The sequence below is a fragment of the Lampetra fluviatilis genome, chromosome 31 (assembly GCF_964198595.1).
Source record: "Lampetra fluviatilis chromosome 31, kcLamFluv1.1, whole genome shotgun sequence".
Taxonomy (NCBI): domain Eukaryota; kingdom Metazoa; phylum Chordata; class Hyperoartia; order Petromyzontiformes; family Petromyzontidae; genus Lampetra; species Lampetra fluviatilis.
The window spans coordinates 3,283,072-3,305,152 of NC_136305.1; the positions used below are offsets into that span (position 1 = coordinate 3,283,072).

The 22,081-nt window shown below is 47.2% G+C and overlaps 1 protein-coding gene across 1 annotated transcript in view; it reads left to right on the forward strand.

Annotated features, from left to right (window-relative positions):
• Window positions 1-22,081, forward strand: part of LOC144943457 (disco-interacting protein 2 homolog C-like) — a 96,693-nt gene that overhangs the window by 41,251 nt on the left and 33,361 nt on the right. The window contains exons 8-23 of the mRNA XM_078870893.1: window positions 1,327-1,524; window positions 2,187-2,278; window positions 3,779-3,889; window positions 5,077-5,200; window positions 5,682-5,791; window positions 7,982-8,084; window positions 9,191-9,255; window positions 10,021-10,114; window positions 10,815-10,934; window positions 12,136-12,250; window positions 13,351-13,499; window positions 16,930-17,066; window positions 18,793-18,873; window positions 19,376-19,503; window positions 20,827-20,941; window positions 21,637-21,838. Coding sequence (XP_078727019.1) covers window positions 1,327-1,524; window positions 2,187-2,278; window positions 3,779-3,889; window positions 5,077-5,200; window positions 5,682-5,791; window positions 7,982-8,084; window positions 9,191-9,255; window positions 10,021-10,114; window positions 10,815-10,934; window positions 12,136-12,250; window positions 13,351-13,499; window positions 16,930-17,066; window positions 18,793-18,873; window positions 19,376-19,503; window positions 20,827-20,941; window positions 21,637-21,838 — 1,944 coding nt within the window. The remainder of the gene's footprint in view (window positions 1-1,326; window positions 1,525-2,186; window positions 2,279-3,778; window positions 3,890-5,076; window positions 5,201-5,681; window positions 5,792-7,981; window positions 8,085-9,190; window positions 9,256-10,020; window positions 10,115-10,814; window positions 10,935-12,135; window positions 12,251-13,350; window positions 13,500-16,929; window positions 17,067-18,792; window positions 18,874-19,375; window positions 19,504-20,826; window positions 20,942-21,636; window positions 21,839-22,081) is intronic.

Genomic DNA, 22,081 nt, shown 5'->3' on the forward strand with positions numbered 1-22,081 from the left:
CCCTTCTGAAAAAGAGCCTGATAAGAAAAAAGAGGGTTGGGTCGCACACCCAAGATGCTGAGTTCAAGCCCCCCCACACTGTACTGTGTTAAATAAAAACAATAAACCTCATACGTAAAGGGTCACACCAGGGTTTACAGACTGTGAAACTCTTTAAGCTGGCTCACTGGCTTGCAATCGGCGCCCGACTGTTATCTTGAGACCGCACCGCGCATCTGGCTGTGCGTCGCTTTATTCGACATTGCAGAAAATATTGAAATATTGCGCGGGCGGGCGTGCTGGCTGGCGAGCACTTGACCCCTCGTTGGGGAATTTTGGTTTCCTGTTTGCACGCGTACACAAGTGGAATGTGTTTCACAGCTCATTGCCCCAACCTGTGCTCATTCGGCGAGCCTGCCCGCGCCGCCATGTGCAGATGTGAGCTGTGATTACAGAGTGGCGGCGCAGTTTACTTGGGGGGGGGGGGGGTGGTTTATTGAGCTTGCTAAGCCAAAGCACCATCGCGTGCGCGCCTCTGTAGCCCTGCCAATGTTAACAGTCGCTGCACGCCTATTGCACCTCCCAACCTCAGCTGTGTGAGTTTTTTTTTTATAGCAGTGCCCACGTGAGATTCCATCTCATAAGCAACAACTGCCAGGCACAAAAGCAAACATCTACAATGTCAGTCAGATCAGTCTTAAGTGAGCCCCGAGCGAATGCAGGAACATGTGGTTTCATTTTGTGGTGCCGTTTTCTCCACGTGTTGAGATGGCCTAAACAAATCTATAGAAATTCATTTTAACTCGCTAATTAGTGCAATTTCATTGTTTCTCAAAATATCCTATCAGTTATCCAGCCAATTAATGAAGAAGAAACCGACTTAAATGGAATTGCAGATAAGTAGGTGAAAGAACTTGGCACGAAAGTGAGGGAACCCATTCTTTCTGTTGTGTTCATGGTGTATGCTAAGCAGCATTTGGCCTGGATAGCGCTCAGATGGGTGGCCACGATGTACAAAAACAGCTGCTCTCGGCTGCTGTGGGGCTACGTTCTCAGCAGAGGGCAGTGCAGTAAAATCCATTATTGTACTGTACTAAGCTCTAACGTCTATGTACCGCACCTTCTCAACTCACACTGACCGATGCCTTGAAGTATAGTAAACCTCATGACTGGAACGGTTTGGGGACACCCTCATCCAGCAGCGGAATGACAAAAGGGGCTGTTACGTGTACACATGTACGACGCAACATATTCAAGGAATTTAACCGATGAATGATGATGGTGGATATGACTGTTATAACTGCCCTTTGGCACGCGCTTCTTTTTTTTTTGCCTTCGACAACCCAGTTCCGGTCCAGGACCCGAACCGACCCCGGCCGGAGGGGGCGGAGATGATCCCGGTGCAAGGAGAGCCGCTCGGCGTGGTGAGCAACTGGCCGTCGGCGCTGGAGGCCGCTCTGCAACGATGGGGGATACAATCGGCCAAGGCGCCCTGTCTCACCGCCCTCGACACCAACGGGAAAGTGCTCAACACGCTCGCGTACGGTGCGTGAATTGCGGCGGTGGTAACGGTTCGCCCCCTCCCCCCACCAAACTATTGCCCCCGCCCCACCCCCAACGGTTTGATAAATTGTATGGATATAAGTTCAACATCTTTCGCGCACCATACGTCGCAAACCGTGCTAATGGAAGGTGCGGCGGCAAGACGACAAACTAACACGCTGGACATGGGTTGCGATCCACGGGTGGACGTGGATCTCAGGACGAATCGGAACAAACACTGATGTCATTCGCAGACAGTAATTTCCATGACGGCTGATGTGTATGCAATTCGATTCAAGAATTGATGCTCTTCAAAGCTTTCCAACGAGCGTCGAAATTCGTTTATATACTATCTCTGTCTGTAATGGGGCAGGGGATACGATAACTCTCATAAAGATGGCACGATAAGAACCAAACTCGTGTAAAGTTCATCTTCTTACTCTGTTCGGCTATTACCACATGCGAGAATTCGTCAACATTTGTTGCTTAATCCCCCACCTTCCGCATGGTCTCCGTCGTATAAACTTGCACACTGCTATTGGGGAGTCATGCGTGCGAATTGGCACGATCGTAGTGGGTACGCACAAGTTCTGCAATTTTTTTCTAAGCCATAGAAATGTGATTGTGTACTCGGTATGTTTCTGTTGTTGTTGCTTTGTTTACAGGAAAACTGTTCAGCAAAAGTCGTAAAATGGCCTTCACGCTTTTGAACAAGCTGGGCACCAAACAAGATCAGCTCCTGAAGCCCGGTGACAGGGTGAGACGCTTGAACAGCCCTTTACTGGAGATGGTTTATCTTATTTACACGTAACTGAGGGATCGACGGTGTCGCTGAGTCACAGTGACCAAGGCGACGGTATTAGTTGGGTATGCTATATCGTAATGCTTCAACGTGAGGGATCATGGGAAGGTTGCCACATCCTCCTCCCTCGAGCGTTTCAACGACGCCACGCCCAAAGCGGTTGTTAAGTGGTTCACGATGCTCGATATTCAGGTTTGGCTTTCTGCAAAACAATCTAGCTGCCGGCCACCAGGAGAGGAGAAAGACTGGAGATGTTATTTCTGTGAAGTGAGTGTGACATTCGAAGTAATCCTCAATTTTTCTTCAAGCTCTCCGCTTGTATCCAATGTGAAGCGGGGTTGACACCACTCCACATTTAACTGTGTGCAAAGTTGAGTAGCATGGCCGTTATCCAGTCGGGTTTTTTTCTTTCTCTTTAGTGACTACCACTGGTATCTTGTGCTGTGATTCATGCATTGTGTTTACAGCCGCCTCCCAATTTTAACCTGCCTGTGATTGGACAGAATACAGCACGAGGAGCTGATTATAACGATCATACTCCGTACCTGTGCCATCAGCCTTTTGTTATGCTGCTACCGGATAAGTGCCTTCCAATGCTGTGTCGTCAGTGCTATTTGGCCTTAATTTACCATGGTGGTCAGTGCTGGTTGTTGAAGGTGGGAAGCATGGATATCTCTTCTTCCGTATGGCATTTTTGGGGATTGCAACAGATTACAAATTTATGTCGCTGATGTGTGCTTCAGATCGCCGTTGAATGATCCGATTGGGGGCAGTCGTTCACGAGATGTTGCACGGTGTGAGATGTCGCACCAGTCACAAACCGGACTGTGCCCCCCTGCTGCCCACAACATGTCCTCCACAGCAACCTATTTCACCTGTTAAAGAGCATCATGAATGGTATTTTTCCATCCAGGCACTGTCATTGCCAAAGCTGTTCAGCTTCTGAAATATGAACAGATCGGTACATTAATGGGCAATTTGGTGAAAGGCAATTTGTTGAAAGGCAACATTCAAAATGCGTTTATACGAGGTGCGTATAAATACTCACGTTGCTCATGAGTACGATACATTTTGTGGAAAGACATAACACGTCACTATCCATAACTTTATTGAACGAACAAAACTTATTTTTTATAAGTGAAACGAAACCTAACGTGTGTGTGTGGGGAGCGGTCGTGTAGCGGTTAGCTCCGTACCCGGTGACCCGAGTTCGATTCCTGCTCATGGCCAACACCAGTGACAATGATCTGAACCGGTCTTGGGCATCCCGTAGGTCGACTCAGCCTCAAATGAGTACCTGGTGTGGTATGTAAACATCACCACTGTAGAGACAAAGGCGGTCGGGCGGAGTGATGTCAGCCTTCATAGGTGCTAATCGTTAACAGCACTTGCCCCAACAGTCTGTTCAGGCTATATACGGGGGATCTTAGTCTTTGTCTTTGTGTGTCTGTGCAGGTTGCGCTCGTTTATCCCAACAGCGACCCCATCGCCTTCACGCTGGCGTTCTACGGCTGCCTCCTGGGCGGCCTGGTGCCCGTGCCCATTGAAGTGCCGCTCACAAACAAGGTAGAGCTTTCTTTACGATTAACATTGAGGCCATTGTGTGTCTGTATATTGAGCTTTCTTCCTCACCCATACGTAGCCAACCGTCCCAATCGGAGGTGCGGGGAAAAATGCAAAGCTGTCACCAACTCTGGTAGGGGGCGATATTGCTGCATTCTTTTTACTCAATTAAAATATCTTCAATTATGTATTTATTTGTTAATTGTCAAAGATGGACTGTGATGCCAGCATGCGTGGCCTCCTCTCTTTAAAATAATGTCACAGGATCTTCAACAACTGCAATTTAGTGGATGGGGATTATTGAATGTGAATACACCCACAGTTTTTATCATGGCAGTTATTTTAATTACTATTTGCTATAAATATTTTACCAGGTAAGACCCACTGAGCTATATAGCGACTTGGCCGAAAATGATGTCTCTAGGAAGTGGCTTATCATGTGGAAATTGATAGCAGCCAAATACTCTTAAAAGCATGTTTCTAAATGTGGAGGGAAAAACCGGTGGACCGGAGAAAAAAACACCTCCACGGGGAGAGAGGCACCCAAACTCTACATATACAGGGGTCAGGGTCGGGATCGAACCCACAACCTCCTGTATACCAGGCGGGGTCGTTAACATCTCGCCACCGCGGTGCCCCCAAGTTTCATGCTTCGAGCCCCACAGCTTCGTGCCAATGGGCTCGAAGCATCAACCTTGGCAACAAGCGGCAAACACGCGACCACTTGGCGGAAAACACCTGACCGATTGGCCGTGTCAGAGCTCTCTGACGTACACATTGCTCAGGATCTATTTAGGTCATCATCCTACAAACCATTGTAATTTTACGTTTGTGTTCGTCAATAAATGACGCCTATTTTTTGTTTGCTCAGCCATGTTTAGAGAGCAGTGATTGTAGAGTCCGCAGACTCACCAGCCTGCTCGTTTCACCCTGCTAAACGTCCGCTCAATCGCTACAAAGTCACTTTCTCATCCATGATCTCCTGCTGAACAACATCATTGACATTCCTGTCTCGCTGAAACTTGGCACACAACATCTGAGCTCCACTCCCTCTCTGATGCTGTCACGCTCCTGGCGAATACACATGTTTCATTTATGATGTAGAGGCTTTTGGCACACTCTTTAACGCTCCGGGAAGGCTTTGGTGAGCTGGTAACCCTTGATAATTGCCCGCATTTCAATTCCGCCAGGACACGGGCTGCCAACAGATCGGGTTTCTGCTGGGCACCTGCGGCGTGACCGTGGCTCTGACCAGCGAGCTGTGCCACAAGGGGCTTCCCAAAACTCCTGCTGGTGACATTTTCCAGTTCAAAGGTCAGTGCCATTGCTTGTACCCCCCCCCCCCCCCGTCGCGCAATGAACTCACCATGAGGAAGCTCGTTTGGGAGCTGACCCCGTAAACGGTCATGATGTGTCACCTGGCCACTGATGTGTATAGCAGTCAACCACTAGAAAATTACTCGCACATTGAAGGCCCCCCCAGCCCCCCCACTGATCAAAATTGTGGACTTTTGCTGGTGTTGCCTTGCTGTCCTGGATGTCCCTGGGACCCATTGGCCCTGGTGGCTCGGTTTCATCGTCTGAGGCTGTTCCACGGTGTTGCTGTCTCTCCTCTCTCCCAATGTTGGCCTGCCCCTGACCCCTCTTCTACCCTCATGTAGTTGTCTTCGTTTTCGTAAAGCGTCCAGAGACGTTGCTATAAGTAAAATGGAATTGTTTTTGTCGTTCGCGGCTCTCCCACTCATTGCGGTCGCGCTTTTTCTGCCCGCTCGTTCTCCCCCTCTCCCCTTGTCAGGCTGGCCCAAGCTGCACTGGTTCGTGACCGATTCCAAGAATCTCTCCAAGCCGTCCAAGGACTGGATGCCCCAGATGCGCGACGCCAATGACGACGTTGCCTACATCGAGGTGCACATGTCCTCACGGAGGACGGCGGTCGATCGGCTGCAGTCTCTCTGCGTCACCTCTTTGCGTTGTTGCGTTATTGTCTTAATGGCTGTCAAATTAGCTGCTTTCTCATTTTATTTTGTTTTGCAATTTACGTGTAAGTCATCAGTTTTTCTCCGGAACGGAACCGGAAGAAACAATAAAATAACCTTATCGGTACCGAGGCTTCCACAAGACCAATGCGGAGGGAGGGGCTTGCGGCACAGTCTGGCCCCAGCTATCGTAGAGTGCGGTCGTGTCGCTACAGTTGTCTGTGGTGAGTACAACAACATCTTTAAAAATAATGGCACTATTTCTTTCTCTAAATAAAATTAACGCTCGCCACTTGCGCGTTCCGAGATTCAGCGATGAACGGCACCAACCCTGCAACTTGCAGACTTCTCGGAATGGGAAAGGGTTAAAATGCAATGCAGCTACTTCTGCGTTGGCTCAGAACGGCGTTTAAATGTGAATGCATCTCAGGCAGTTGTACAAAAGTGGGGGGGGGGGGGGCGCACATTGGGAGGAGAAGTAATGAAATTAGTGACAAGGAAGACGGTGGAAAGAGTGTGGGGATGTGGTGTGAGAGGTAATTGGTGCAATGTGAGGAATAATTTGAACAGGGGGATGGAGTCAGCACTGTAATGGAGAAATGCACAAGAGGCCAATTAGAGTTTTTTTGCAATTACCTACAGCCATATCTCAAGGTGTATCTGTTGTATTGCAATTGTGAGTGCCGAGAGAGTCTTTGGAGTGTAGTAAAATGCTAGTAAGTGTGCTGCTATTACACTATGCTGCAACATCACGTGAACTGCTGTCATCCTCGCAGCGGCTTTTGGCGAGCCATCGAACGTAAATGGTCATTGCATCGTGTGCTTTCAGATGCGCTCTTGCGGCCGTCTGGAATGCTCTTCCGATATTAGGAAGCCACTGGAGCAATGCACATTTTAAATATAGATGGAAAACGTATTTCTTGAGAACTGCTTTTTGTGTTTAGTTTGTTTTCGTTCCCCCGAACCTGCGATTAGCACGGTTGGCTACGTATGGTTCGAAAGAAGTTGAACGTACATAAATACAAACCACCTGGGTTCTCAATGCCTGGTCATATACAAAACCAATGGCACTTTTATATATTAACAAGACAGTTGCTGTGAGCAAGTTTAATTTAATTTACAGTCTCTTGCCTGCAATTCTAGTGGTTGGCAGAGTTGCTTGTGGAAATGGAGGTTTTGAACGGTCGGATTTACACTTGCAATCATCTTATTTGGTAAACGAGTTACTGACAATTTTATCGGGCTGAACTCCTACTGGATTGTGATTAAATTTAATTTGGATAGTCATTTCCCCCTTAACCATTGGTAAATGTTATGGCCAGCTCTCCAGATAATCTGCGTTCCGGGTGCGTTACGCGTAAAAATTATGAGTTATGGATTAAATTTAAAATTAACGTGTAACGAAGAGGCAAATACAATTTTTACTGCATGACTTAAGTTCGCATAACAGATAAAGACTGACGCTAGCGCGGTCAAGGAATGGCCATATGATCCCCAGGGCCCATTAGGGGGCGTTTGGCAACGTGTACCATTAAACTACAGTACATACTTTGAGCTGGTCTCTCGGTTATTGTTTGTTTTTAGGTCAAGGCCTTTCACAGTAGTCCAAAGTAACATCGCAGTTAACGTTTAAGGCTCGAGCTAAAACTACACGCCGTAAGGTAGCATTTACGTTTGTAGATTATTTATCGAATTGCTTTTGGTTTCAGCTGGTGTTGATTGTGTCTCTTTTTACTCACATGGTGTGAAAATTGCTAAGTATATATGCCAGTATGAAGCCTTCTTCATGGAATATTAGACGGTAATGGCGCAGCCCTGCAATAATTTGCTCACCCCACTGCTGACGGATGGATCTCTGTGAGAGAGCGCTCCATAGAAATCCTCCAGTGGTTATAATTATTATAATTAATATTTTTCTCATGATGCATTTTCAGGAGTGTCCTGCTCACTTTTTTTTGGAGAGTGGGGGGGGGGTTTGCAGTGATCCTTATGTATATTCCACAGTGAGTAATTCTCAGGTAATCTTTTAAACCTGGCCAAAAATAAATACGTGGTGGGGGAGACAACGTGGCGGCTGGGCGTACGGTGCCTCGAGTAACGCTCACGAATGCTTCCGCAGTACAAGACAAGCAAGGACGGCAGCGTGATGGGCGTCGCTGTGAGCCGGGTGGCAATGCTGGCGCACTGCCACGGCCTGACGCAGGCGTGCGGATACACCGAGGGTAGGACCCCACCCTCCAACCACGTCCGCACCTACATGAACGCCTGCGTGCCCCCGCGTGTGTTTGTGTGATTTATGTTCGGGTGGAGCTGTGATGTTTGTGGTTGGCAAGCTGCGCTGCGAACTCGGATGCCCGTGTTCGATTCCTGGTCATGAATGATAACAGTGGCGATTATCCAAACTGGTTCTGAGCCTTCACCTAGGCTGATTCGGTATCTTGTGTCGTGGGGAGACAAAGGGGGCCGGCTGTGGTATTGGCCACACATCACCCCGTCGTGCACTGTGCCAGGCAGTCATAGGTGTTTACACTTGTTCCTACAGTTTGTGTAGGCTATATGGAGGCTCTTTGTCAATGTCATTTATAATTTTCATCAGCTTATCGCGGAAAGCCACAGCTAGCATTGTGACTCGGCTTTCATGATAGTCATGTATTACGATATTTATGCCCCCTCTTGAAATATTTGCGAAATTCTGTTCTGCAAATCTGCTTCAATTATCTCTCAGTCCAGGATAACAGTTAACAACCACTCATCAAGACAATTACTACTCAACGGTTCAACGAGATACATGCCTCATGAATACAATAAGGACCACCGTCATCCCGGCGCCCATGATTATTTGCAATGCACTAACCAGGGTGCGCTCAAAGCCCAGAGCCAGCTCCCAATTTTTTATCAAAGTGGAACTCCATAATAGAGGTTTTTTTGGGGTAGATCGCATCAACATAAATGTGTTTTTCAACCCGCCACCACCCAACACAGCCAATTGGAAAGGTTTTTTGCGTAAACAAAACGTGCCAATTAGTTACTAGTTCAGCACACCGGTGTGTTGGAGAGTAAATGCACAACATTTATAATTCGAGTACGGCGTTTCGCTAGTGATTACAACCAGCTTCATCAGGCGATAGCCAAATTTCTAAAGAATTCCTCCTGTATCAGTCTTGAAGTGGAACTGCTTAACCTGCCGCTTGTCTGCGCACAGCTTTGTCACCCTTTTCCCCCCTGTATCTTGGTTGGCACGTGGCCAGGCTCGTGTGCCATCGGGGGGCAGGCTGGTGCGGTGTAAAGTGTGGTCCCCCCCCCCCTTCTCGTGTTTCGCCCCGTGCAGGAGAAACTCTTGTCAATGTGTTGGACTTCAAGCGGGAGGCCGGGTTGTGGCACGGCATCCTCACGGTAAGGCTCGCGGTCGCGGCACGTGTGGGCTTGTCCTGTTTCGTTGCTCGCACTGAGGCTCGCTCGTTCGGACGGAATGTCCAGACGGTGGCCTTATGTGCCCGTGTGGTGCCCGATAACAGTGTTGGGCGTTGGGCTGCAGCTTCTCTCACTTTGTGTGAAGCGCTCGTTCGTTGTCAACGTCTTTGCCCATCACTCCTTCTTTGCCACTGTTTGGGCGCTGTACCTCTGATTGGCACCTCCGATTAGCACGGTTGGTTACGTACGGTGCGAAAGCAGTTCAACGTACATAAATACCTACATATGTAAAATAAATCATGTTGGGATAGTGGGTATTACCTGTCCTTGTTTTGAGCAATGTGGCCTTACTGTAAATATTTGCCTGGCAGTAATCCAAAGCTGTAACCTCTAACCCTCATTCCAGCCATAATCCTAACCTTCATGCCAACCTCAACTATAATTGCTGCGCAAATTTCTGAATCCCATGGTGTTTGGAGTGAGTTTCATTGAACGGCAGTTGCGTTGTTCGTGCGAGGTAAGGCGGCATACAGACCACAGAGTTGAGAACATTTTTTAAATAACCTGGCAGGGGTGGCTCTTCGGCGCACGTAGAACCCGTTTTACAGACGTGGCTTTTGGCTCCTACAGCTTAGCGTCAATCCACAGAGAAGCCCCCTTTTGTTGTTGCTGCCAGAGCAGTGCACAGTTTTTGATGAATGTTTGTTGTCCTCTGCCTCCTCCGCCTCCTCCGCACCCTCCACGCAGGGCGTGATGAACATGATGCACATCGTGTGCGTGCCCTACACGCTCATGAAAGCCAACCCCCTGTCCTGGATACAGAAGATCCACGCCTTCAAGGGTTAGTTCACCTCCACTCGCTCTGTGCTATTTACCGCCGAGAGATTTCTTCGTCCGTGTTGGCAGTGGCTTGGAAGCTTGAGCTGTGGATACTCTTCTACCGACTTCATTTGTCGTTGAAAGTCAAGCGCCTTGCTGCTCAAGCAAACATTTGGGGGTAGCGCTCATCTCCAGTAAGACCCTGAGCCAAGAGTGGAGAATTCAACATTCCCACACTGAGGGCCAATATCTCCATCGGACAAACACTGTTGACTTCCTGCAAACCCGTACTCCCTTCATTGACTCCATTAAGATGGTTGGTTCACCCAACTGGGATTTGAACTCCATAACTTAACGACTGAGAGCCGCTTGCTCTGACCATGGCGCCACGTGACTCAACCATAAATTTCGTGATCATCATCACCATCATCAGCATCAACCATGATCTGTTCAATTGTGCACGAAGGCCTCCCCAAGCTAGCTTAATAAGTGTTTCAAAAAAACGGAGGCGATTTACTTTGGGCCTAATTTCAACCACTATCTGTCTGGATCAGTGACCCGGAAAACAAATGTTGGCACTCGGCACACTGCATCCTCTATATCTCTCGCTATGGCTGTGGCTACTAATCACATGCCACCTCCCGGCCTACTGCAGTCTACCAGTGGAAATGATTGTTAAGGCTGTACGGGTGATCTTTGTTTCTTTGTCTTTGCGTCTGCAGCAAAGTTGGCGTGCGTCAAGTCTCGGGACATGACCTGGGCTCTCATGGCCTTCAAGGAGCAGAAGGACCTAGCCCTTGGCTCGCTGAGGATGCTGGTGGTGACGGACGGCGCGTACCCATGTAAGGGAGGCATGCACATGGTGCCACCTGAGCATCGGTCCCTTTTTTTTTCTCGATCCATTGTCGGGGAGGAGTGGACCAAAGGTCGCCGTGGTGTGCGTGGAAATAATAATATTATTCACCCCTTTTCCACGATGCATTATTTTGAAGCAGGGATATATTCTTCTTGTCTCATCTTTATGGATGTGGCACTTGTAGTTGATTAAACTTTTCCACTCGCCTTTGGTGTTTCTGTGAACAAAGTGCACTTAATAAAATGTTTTATACTTTATTGTTATGCACGTTATTCGATACAGGTACCATGAGTCTAAAATCACTTTTAATTGGGGAAAACTTTACAAACTTATATACTGTTGTTCTTGCATGTGTCTGCAGGAACGGTAGCGTAATTGTTTGTGCCTTGTTCTATAATAATGTTTTGTTTAATATTGTGGCAATGCACATTGCATCTCACAAATCACTGAGCAACCACAGACAAACTGGAAGGCAGCCATGCTATGAGTAAACAATTGCCCAAGCTTTGGAGTCCTCTATATATCAAGCTGTTTTCTGCCAATTAGTGTTTATATGATCTAGGCTTTTTGTGTTTGGTGGCTGTTCCATGGACATCAATAGCAAGTGGGGTCTATATCTGTACTACTAGGCCACTTTTAGGTTGACTTAGCATGATTTTATGTTATACTTATTATACTTGTTTAGCTAGGAAAGTAATTTACTAGCGTCCTGCCAAGTTGTCGCAGAAGGGGGCAATGGTTGGTATGCATATTCAAATGTTAATCAGGATTTTTTGACCATGCTTCACCATGCTGGTATTGTATGGGTAAAAATGTTAGATTTTTATGTTTAATTAACAGTGTGCCCCCATATCTGGTATCGTTTGTTAGTTCTTTGAGGCAAGGCATTGAGAAAGGTTACAGACTGGCAAAAATGGAGAGTCTGATGCAGAACACATAGTAAAAGTGGCCTAAATATATCATATTGGTGTAGCCTTTACGTTCTGCACTCTAATCATAGCTATATATTTCCTCACATCTTTGAGCAAGACATTCAAATAGTGTGGTACACGCTGTTTTGTTTGTATGTTGATCTTCTTTCGTGCCGTGCGTAGCCAACCGTGCGAGACTGAATACCTCATGGAATCAGGCTATGTGCGTATCACCTCATTGCAGCGTCCGCACGCGCCGTGTGTTTATCATTGCAGGGTCCGTGGCGACTTGCGAGGCTTTCGTGAAGACGTTCCAAGGCAGGGGCCTGCGTCGTGAGGCCGTGTGCCCCTGTGCCTGCTCACCCGAGGCCCTCACTGTATCCATGCGCCGGTGAGCCGTGCTACTGCTCCCATTCCATGCCATAAATATCGGAACTATTTAATTGTAGCCACGGCTGTCACCGATTATTGATGTTCATGAATGTATAGTTACAGACGAAGCGTTTGACAGGTCTCCCATTTAGTTATGAAAGTTTCTAATTGACCTGTTTTCGAGAGAGTGTATCGTCACTTTCGTGCCGATATGTTGCACTTCACCGACACCACCACTCGCGTTGTATTGTCAGTTTGCCTCCATGATTTTACTTCTCTCAAAACAGAGCCACTGGGCTGTTGTTATTCACAATCTCAGCGTGTGGCGTTTGACCATGATGTGCAAAAGCAAGTGTATTACACATGCCTGTTTGAAACCACAAACTCACTCGGCTGCTATGATGCTTAATGCATGTCTACTTAACGTGTTCTCTGGTATGGTGGAGTGGCAGATGTATATATAATGTATATATGAAGTTGGCTAGAATGGTTATTTGAGCATTGATGGACTTGTGATTTATGTGTATTGTCTTTTGATGGCATTCTAACCGCGAACACTTTACACTGCACTACAGTGCTGCACTACAGTACGTCTGTATGTATGTTGAACTCTTTTTGCACCGTACGTAGCTAACTGTGCTAATCAGAGTTGCAAGGGGAAGGACAGCAAACTAAACAGAAAAAGCAGTTCTAAAAAAATACATTTGCATTCTAGATTTAAACGTACATAGCTCCAGTGGCTTCCTAATATTGGAAGAGCGTTCCAGATGCCCGCAGAAGCGCATCTGAAAGCGTGCTGCGGTGCAGTGACCATCTTTGTTCGATGGCTATCCAAAAGGTAGCCTTATCACATTGGCTCAGGATCTGATCATTTCTGTAAAAATAAATTCCATGGCATGCACAACAGGTGCACGTTTGCACACGGTTTGTGTTTAATTTCCATTGAAATCTATTTTTTCCCCCCACCAAACAAACGCACATTCACGACAACCCAGTTTTTCGTCGGATACTTTCCACTTGCAATCGCTTGATCTCTCCGATCCCCCTGCAACTGCCGCGCTTGGGCAGAACTCTCTCTCTCCTTAGGGTGCAGTCGATAACCGCGCTGTTCGCCCACAGGCCCTTGACGGAGGGAGGCTCTGGGTTCCCTCCGCCCGCCCACTCCTCCCTTGTGCTTTACGGCCTGAGCTACGGCGTCATTCGCCCGGCGACGGACGTCTCGCAGTCCGCGCTCGCTCTGCAGGACGTCGGCAACGTCATGCCCGGAGGTGAGGCTCCCATCGGCTCTCCGAAGGCGATGGGAAATGTGCACACCGATTTGTGGAAAGTCAACAATGTGGGGGGGTGGGGGTCATTTGATCGGGGAAAAAACTGGCCCTTTGCCGTGGAAATGTGGAATTTCCACCGCTGGCTCTGGGTCGATAGAAGAGATTAGTGCTGCCCCATTTGCTTGATTGGAAAGGGAGATTCTTGGATTTTTATCTGGCAATCCAAATGCCAGGGACAAGCTCTTGTCGAGACAAACGTGTGTGGGAGCATCTTGGGGCCATCTGATACAAGAATGAAGCTGCTCCTGAGAAGGCGCTTGGAAAGTACAATTGATCACCGCTCGCCCTCCGTCCCGGCGCGTCTCCATTCATTGTGTTGAGCACTGCGTGCAGTCTTTGATCGCCGCTCGCCCTCCGTCCCGACACGTCTCCATTCATTGTGTTGAGCACTGCGTGCAGTCTTTGATCACCGCTCCTCCTCCCTCCCGATACGTTTCCATTCATTGGCTACCACAGCCTGATAAGCTCTCCCCCCTCTCCACCTCCCTTCAACTTGCTTATAAGGGATTACATCTTGAATCATTGCTTCACTTGATGCAGCTAATTCGGCTGTGACGGTCCCACCTGATGACGGAGACTTGTGTTGCCTCCGAAACGTCGTGAATTTTATTTTGTTTTGTTTTATTTTACTTTCATTAATTTTAATGTTTTTTTACCTACGTGACTTTACCGAAAAAACCTGAGAATATGAATCATTGCAGTCACGAAAGCTTCAAATCTAGAATAAATACAATCACAAGGTTGGACTGCGCTGCCATTTTCAACGCGTGATGTCACCGAGGTGTGACCGGTTTATATGCAAGCGATAAGCTATTGGAAATTGTTGGCATTTGCTCAAACGTTTGTAAACTGTGTCCTGCTGCTATTATTTATTCAGCGATAGACAACTGTGGACCGGTTTCATCCTCATCAGGACTCATCAGCGGAGTTTAGTCATGAGTATGCACTGCTGCCAAGTACTTCCCAACTATGGGGCGTCCACCTGCTTGGCTAATGCCAGCAATATTCAAATCTGCAAATGATGCAAAAACCCTATCATAGGTGCAACATGAGGCATATTGTAATCTTCGGAAAAAATATCCTTACTCAACACATTCCCAAGAGACACTACTGTGCCCCTCTGACTGCACTAAATTGACATTGCCGTGTACAGTGCATTATGGGATTGCGTGGTGATGTGTCATTGGGGTTAAAGTGTCATGTTTCGTAGTAGCCACAATGAATTCAGTGCAGGTGTTGTGGTATGTGAGGGAAAAAAACCGTCACTTTCCTTCCTACGCAAAGTTATTTGATTCATGCCATTTGCACAAATAATATTTTTAATAGTTAAACAACATTGTGCTTTGGTTTTTCAGTAGTACCTTCCACGATGCTCTGTCGATGAGTGCTGATATATATACCAACATGATTCTGAAGCTTTAGCTTCATCTTGAATCATTTAATCGTTCAATTTAATCTTTCACCATTGAACCGATCCCAGCCATTGACAGTCACTTTAACCCTAAAGGTTATCCTTCCATTATCCCACTCAAATCTGTTGCTGTTACCTTGAGAAGCTTCATTGCCAAAAGCAAACAGCTTCCTTCTTCTCATCCCATAAAATCCCCGACTTTCAATCTCTAGGTTTTACGTGCAGGTATCAGCGCATGCGTGAAAACATTCCTAAAGTTTCTCCGGAAGAAATCGCATAAATGATTTAAAGTTTGGACAGAATGCAACCTTTTTCTTGGGCTCCCAAAGATGACAGGAGTCTGTTTTCTTGAATTATTTATGGGGTTTTTTCTTCCACAGCATCATTTTATATTCTCTTATATGCCTTTAATATAAGATAGCTACAAACAAAAACGTATTTTTAAGTATATAGGTTTTTCTCTTCCTTTGATATCGATGTGTTTTTGTGCTTGCTTGTTGTCCTGTGCGACGCTGTAACCAACTACAAGGGTGGATATGTCGGGCGATGCACACTCTTTAATCTGCAATAATACTAACGAGGAGACGTATCCCCACGTTATGGACATATTTAGTACCACGTGGTAACACGCCCCTTCTAATTTGTCTCTGGTTAGCTCGGTCATGTGACCGCGCTCCAAATTTGCAGAGTAATGACCTGGCAACTTATATTAATTGGAAATGTTTGCCCCAGTGGAGTCTCGCTTTGACTCAAGACCATTTTAAGGGGTTTCCTGTTTCAAGGTATTCAGCCAATTATTAGTTTTGAGTAAAAACACATGCTATGAAGAAATCGACATCCAGTTTTGTATTTCCATGTAAAAATGTAAACTGGCTTCTAGCCTTTCGGCCTGTTTGCGCAGGAGATTTGTGTTGACCGGCAGCGTTTGTTTGACCTCGTAAACTCAGGACAGAAATTTAGAATTTCTTGAGGGTGCTCATCAGCAATCAGTAGTGTTGAGACTAGGGTCTAAAGAAAGCTGTCTCTGGTGTGGACAAATCAGTTTGTAAGACAATACACATAACCAGAGCATGTTTTTTTTCGCATGTTCACCACAAGTACGTGTGGTTAATGCAGACATGATTCCTTGCAAGAGGTTTCTGTTTGGTGTTTTAACAGCTCACCTGTTTTATTTACAGAAAGGGTAAAACCAATTCTTATGTTCTAGTTTTTCCAGGCGTTATTGGCAAGATCACTCCTCTGCCAACGGAATAATTATTATTTTATTTTGTATAGATATTAAAATTTGCACTGTAATGGGGCATTCTGTGTACAACCGTAATAAACATAATTTAACTAATAAATAACTTGCCTTTGAGCGATAGGGGGAGACGGCCTCTGTGAAAGGCCTGAAACGCATCCCGGATACCGTTGAACAATTAATTTTTTTCGTCTCAAAATGTGTTTAATGCTATATCAAAAAAATAATGAATATTTTTTTAAACTTCGTTTTGTAAACATATGTGCGACTACTTGTGCCTGCGGCCTTTAATTCGATTTTTTTTCAAACGCCTTGTTAATTATATTCTCTGATCTCTGTTCTCTCAATGGGCTTGCACCTGACTACACAATGAATGAATAAACACGTTTCAGCTGCTGCTATGTGCTGTGTATATGGTGCAAGCTAGCCAAACATGTAGCTTGTTTTTAAGCGCATTCAGCGACTCGGGCTTTGTAAATACCATCAATTGTATCAGTGAGTGTGCGTGTGTATATTTTGTGTTATGTGTGGGGAACAGTGGCGCAGTGGGGCTGACCACTGTGTTACAAATTCAACGGCCCCAGTACTTCCTAGCGGGGCTCCCTAAAGAACCCTATCGTGGATGTCCTTCCACCAGCAGTGACGTGAACCGGCATTTGCAGCGGTGTACCTTTAACCTGTGAATTGACGCACATTTTCGTTGGGTGTGTGCGGCGCAGCGATTGCGTGTGTGGTGCGGCCCGACGGACTCCCACAGCTGTGCCGTGAGGACGAGGTCGGAGAGATCTGCGTCCGGTCACAGGCCACGGCCGCCTCCTACTACGGCCTTGCCGCCATCACCAAGAACACCTTCGAGGTGGGCAGTGAGCTCCACGATGCACCAAGGGCTTCATTTCAGCCATGTCAGGCTGGGTCGGCGACCCCGGTAATGTCCGGGAAATGATTAAAACTTTCCCGTTCCGAGATGTGTCTGCACGTTTCCGGGCGGGTGTCCTGTTCACCGTTGATTCTCGGAACACACAAGCGGTTCAGCGTTAGTTTGTTTTTAAAGACGTTGTACTCACCGCAGCAAACCGTAGCGACACGACCGCACTCTATGATAGTTGGCGCCAAACTGGCACACGCCCTCCTGCATGGCCTTGTGGGAGCCTCGGTACGGATAAAGTGTTATTGTATTTTTATTTTTATTCCGGTGACGTTCACGTACGTACATGTTCATTGTCCAATAATAATAATTTCAACTTGTAATGCACCGCCTCCCACGGCAAACTAGGGACGCTAGCATTTACTGCAATGTTAATAAAAAGAAGCCGTGATTAATTTCGATCATGAACCCTGGATTTGTGACAATTCATCAAAGGGTCAGCGGGCTGTGAATCATTCCAACCCAAGTGGGCGGTGCAATGATGCACCCCTTCCCTAAAGACCTCAAATAAAAGCTAATTTACAACAGAATAAAAAGTACATCTTTGAATCAGGGACTTTTTTGTGCATTTTGTTTCTAAATCCACTTAGGGGTAAAGTCATTCATTTAACGAGGTGTGTGAGCCCCTTACGATGGTCGTACCTTGCAAAGCAGCAAACCACGTACTCTGTGCGCCCACTCTTGCTTGTACAGTACAGTACGTTTATTTTTGCATCTTTCGGCTCTCTTTTAAAAGGTATCGGTTACATTTTAATGTGCAGCAGCGCGCGTAGAGATGTATGTCCAGTGCTGTTCATTAATGCTTTTCTGTGGGGTTTTGTGGTTTCGCCAACTATGCGTTATGTGTTCCGGGAACGAATGTGGTCATCGCTCTCGCATAGTTCTATTTTTTTTATTTGTTGCTTGCACGGCATTAGCTGTTGTCTGCCGTTACCAAATTAATTACGAAAGTCAGTGCGACACAACCGATAAGGCCTTACGATGCACACCAGGCCATACTAGATGGGCTTGCGTGTTTGTCTGTGTCTTTGTATATATTTGCATTTGTGAGCCGTGGTTACCTACCACTGCATGCATTTCAATCCCAGTGGGTCCACTCACACCAGAGTTTTTATTCCACACACCGCGCACCAGGACAAATGTATTATTTTGCCATCCGCTATCATGGGCCCCCATTATGTCTCTATGTACTAAAATGAGAGCATCTGCTGTGATCTCATCAGCATCCTTATTGACTGGGGAGATCAAGGTGTTTGGTTTTGTTGGTAGTGAGTCACACCACTCTTATACATGTAACCCTGAATAGCTTTCTTGCTTACAACACCAAGGGGGGAGGGGTGGGGGGAGCAGTGGCCGCAGCGTTTAGCGTACAGCGCTATGAACTCAACGATCAGAGTTCGGTTCCTATCCACTGCTCACACGTTTGACGAATGATATTTGAACCAGTCCTGGACCGTACTCAATTGCCACCGATGAGTGTTGTTGACGGTAGGCCAATACAACCTCCGTAAAGTGGCACGGCATGGGGGGGAGACTTTAAACCTGCAGTAGATTGACAGTTTTTGGACAACAGCGCCAAGCCCGGCGCTCTTTAATAAAAAAGAAGGGTCTACAAATGGGAACTGTCTCTGCGCGTGTGTGTTGTGTGTCCATGCAGGTGTTTCCAGTGAATGTTGTGGGAGCTCCGTTCTGCGAGCATTCCTTCGTCAGGACAGGCCTGCTTGGTTTTGTGGGAGCGGTGAGTAACGAGTCCCTTCGCAGTCGCACTGTCATCTGGTCTTCTGTGGTGAATGGTACCCAATGGAATATGTCAGCAATGTGTGTGTGTGTCGATTCGTCGCTGTTCTGGGCGTCCAAATATTTGTGGTTGGGTGTGCATGTTGCTGTACGTGTCTGTGTATGTGTATGCATGTGGGTGTTGCTGTGCTGCATCTGCCAGTCATCTCAGTTGATCAATCTGTGGCACCAGGATCTGCCCCGTGACCTGCTGGCGGGCGTGCGACACCTTACGTGGCCTTAAAGTGCACATCGCCTGGCACAAGCGCCGTGGTGACGTCATCACCACTTAGTGGTGAACGGCGGTTGTTGTTGTCGCTACGCTGGGAGCCAGAACGATAGCAGTAGGAACACGTGGATCAGTAGAACACGTCCGATTGTATGCATGCATCCCGGTGTGGCTGAATTGTGCTCCCAAGGTGTTTGTAATTTTATGTGAGGTGTATGCCTGTCTCGCTGTGCAGGGTGGACAGGTGTTTGTGGTGGGTCGCGTCGAGGGGGTGATGACGGTTGGCGGACGCCGCCACAGCGCCGATGACCTCATCGCCACTGCCCTGGCCATCGAACCGATCAAGGTGGTCAACCGTGGCAGGTGAGCGAAGTTTAAACAAATTCAAAGTCATCATGAGAGAGCGGAGTAGGTCATGGGACCAAGTCCTAAGTCAGACTGCCGAGGTTTTGGTTTCAAACCTGCGGGTTGTCATTCGGAGCGTAAGAGGCTCTAGTGCAGAGCGTTTTATATCCTCAGCACAGTAACGTCTGTATAATTGTGTGAGTTCCTCATATATTAAGGATACATTATACAGTTGCAAGTGTAGAGAGTAGCTCACCTTTTTGGAAAGCCAATTAGTGCAATCTAGAGGGCGATCAAGAGAAGCAAATTTAAAAGATTTTGATAAAAATCTTCAAGCGGGATTTTTTGGGCTTTTCCACTTCAATGTGAGCGGTGTCCTTTGTGCGATAAATTTTAATCGGAGCAAGTTAAGATTTGCAATACCTGCTTTTAAGTAAGAAAATGCTTATTCATTTGCATATGAACATCTCGTAAAATTGTACTTCATTATAGTGGTTGGTTAACTTGGACGTTCCCACTCGGGTCTGTCAAATCACACGAGCATTTAGCGAAGGGAGGTTGAACAAATGCAGTGGCTTTCCTAAACTTTGGCCATGACGTCTACGCACAGCAGGCTACTGTCATAAACTCCAGGGGTGGTGGCTTGCTTTGATGCGCATGTAAGCGTGCGCACGCATGTGTACGCATGGACGTGTCCACTCTCGAAAATATAACTTTTTTTGTATCGGAGCTATCACTTGTTTTGTGATGGTAACCAGGGTGCGATCTGAACGGCTGCATTTAACCGAAGCCGCTGGCTCTTGTCACTTCCTGCAACATGAGAGACGGCCCCGTGGTGTTTTCATCCGTGCTCATTTCCTGCGCGGAGAGCTCCCATCGAGAGCGCGCACGGGAAAAACAAACCGCACTTATCAGCGGCGCCGGCTGCTGCTGCTGCCGCCGCCGCTGGGGAACAGGACACGTCGGTGTCACGAGCATTGTGGGTCAGGAGGTTGTGACCGCCGCGTGACTGTTTTGACCCCTTCTTGGCTATCCCAGAATTCCCAGGACCAAGGTGAAAGGCATTGGGAGGTAATCTAGGTCATCCCGTGCTCGCCTAGGTAAAAGATTTCCCACAAGGTGGGGAAGTCGGCAGAATTTGTACTTCTGTTGTATGGCGTATTGCAGAGATACGAAACAGATTTTTGGAACAGCAACAAAAAAAAGTTATAGATCGATGTTTCGGTTCTTTTAGCCATTGGACGAGGTGTAAATGGTGCACTAAGGAGAGTTTTTTTTTAATTTATTCACGGTGGCGTGCTGGCACGAGTGGAATGTTACACTTGCTCCTCTATCTGTTAGGATCGTGGCTTTCTCGGTAACCATCCTGCGGGACGAGCGAGCCGTGCTCGTCGCTGAACAGCGGTCTCAGACCTCCGAGGAGGAGTCGTTCAAGTGGATGAGCCAGGTCATTCAGGTGAGGAGAGATTTTACTTCCGCACGATTATTTTCGATGCGAGTCGCAGTAGTTGTGCGTAGTCGTAACACGCGGTCCCTCTGAAAACATTGACAGCTGAACCTGTGGTGGACATTTCACATCCCTATGGCAGGGGCTAGTCATCTGCATAGTACTCAAACAGCAATATCTTAGTGATAATAATGAGGACCACGTTATCACTGTTAGCGGTGTCCATTATTATTATAACTTCATTTGGTTAGCACTCGTTTATGTTGGAAGTATTCTCATCGTGAATACGGTGAATATTGTCTTGATCATCATCCATTTTGCATGTAATCATTAGAATTCGAAACATTTTATTTCATTTTACCATCATTTTTTAACCATCATTGCCCTCGAACAAAGATGGTCACTGCATCACACGCTTTCAGATGTGCTTCTGCGGCCGCCTGGAATGCTCTTCCTTCCGACATGAGGAAGCCACTGGAGCTGGGCACTTTTAAATCATCTCAATTGAAAACGTATTTATTTAGAACTGCTTTTAGTGTTTAGTTTGTTTTGTCGTTTCCCCGCACCTCCGATGAGTCCGGTTGACTACGCACGGTGCGAAAGAAGTTTAACATCCACACGTAGATACATACATACGTGGTCATGGTGGTCGTTACAACCACCATCACCGGCACCTCCTGACACCTGCGCTTTGCCCCCTCCAGGCTGTGGACACCATCCACCAGGTGGCGCTCTACTGCGTGGTGGTCGTACCGGAGAACTCGCTGCCCAAGCTAGCGCTGGGTGGCGTCGACCTGTTCGAGACGCGGCAGCGATTCCTGGAGGGCACCCTGCACCCGTGCGGGGTGCTCATGTGCCCGCACGCTGCCATCACCAACCTGCCACGGCCCCGCGAGAAGCAGCAAGGCAAGCGGCGGTCGTCGCTGGATTGAGGGGGACTCTTTGGGGTTTTCTCGAGTGGCAGTGTTTTTTTGAGAGCGGCTAAGCGGCAAATCTAGCGACTGCTTTGGACGAATTGCATAATGTGAGTCGGGAACAATTTCAGGTATGGCTTTTTAGGAACCTGTGTCCCGTTTCCTTCGCTGAAGACTTGGTACATTGTCTAGGGACATATTGACTTCAAGCTTTCGTGACTGCAGGAATTCATAT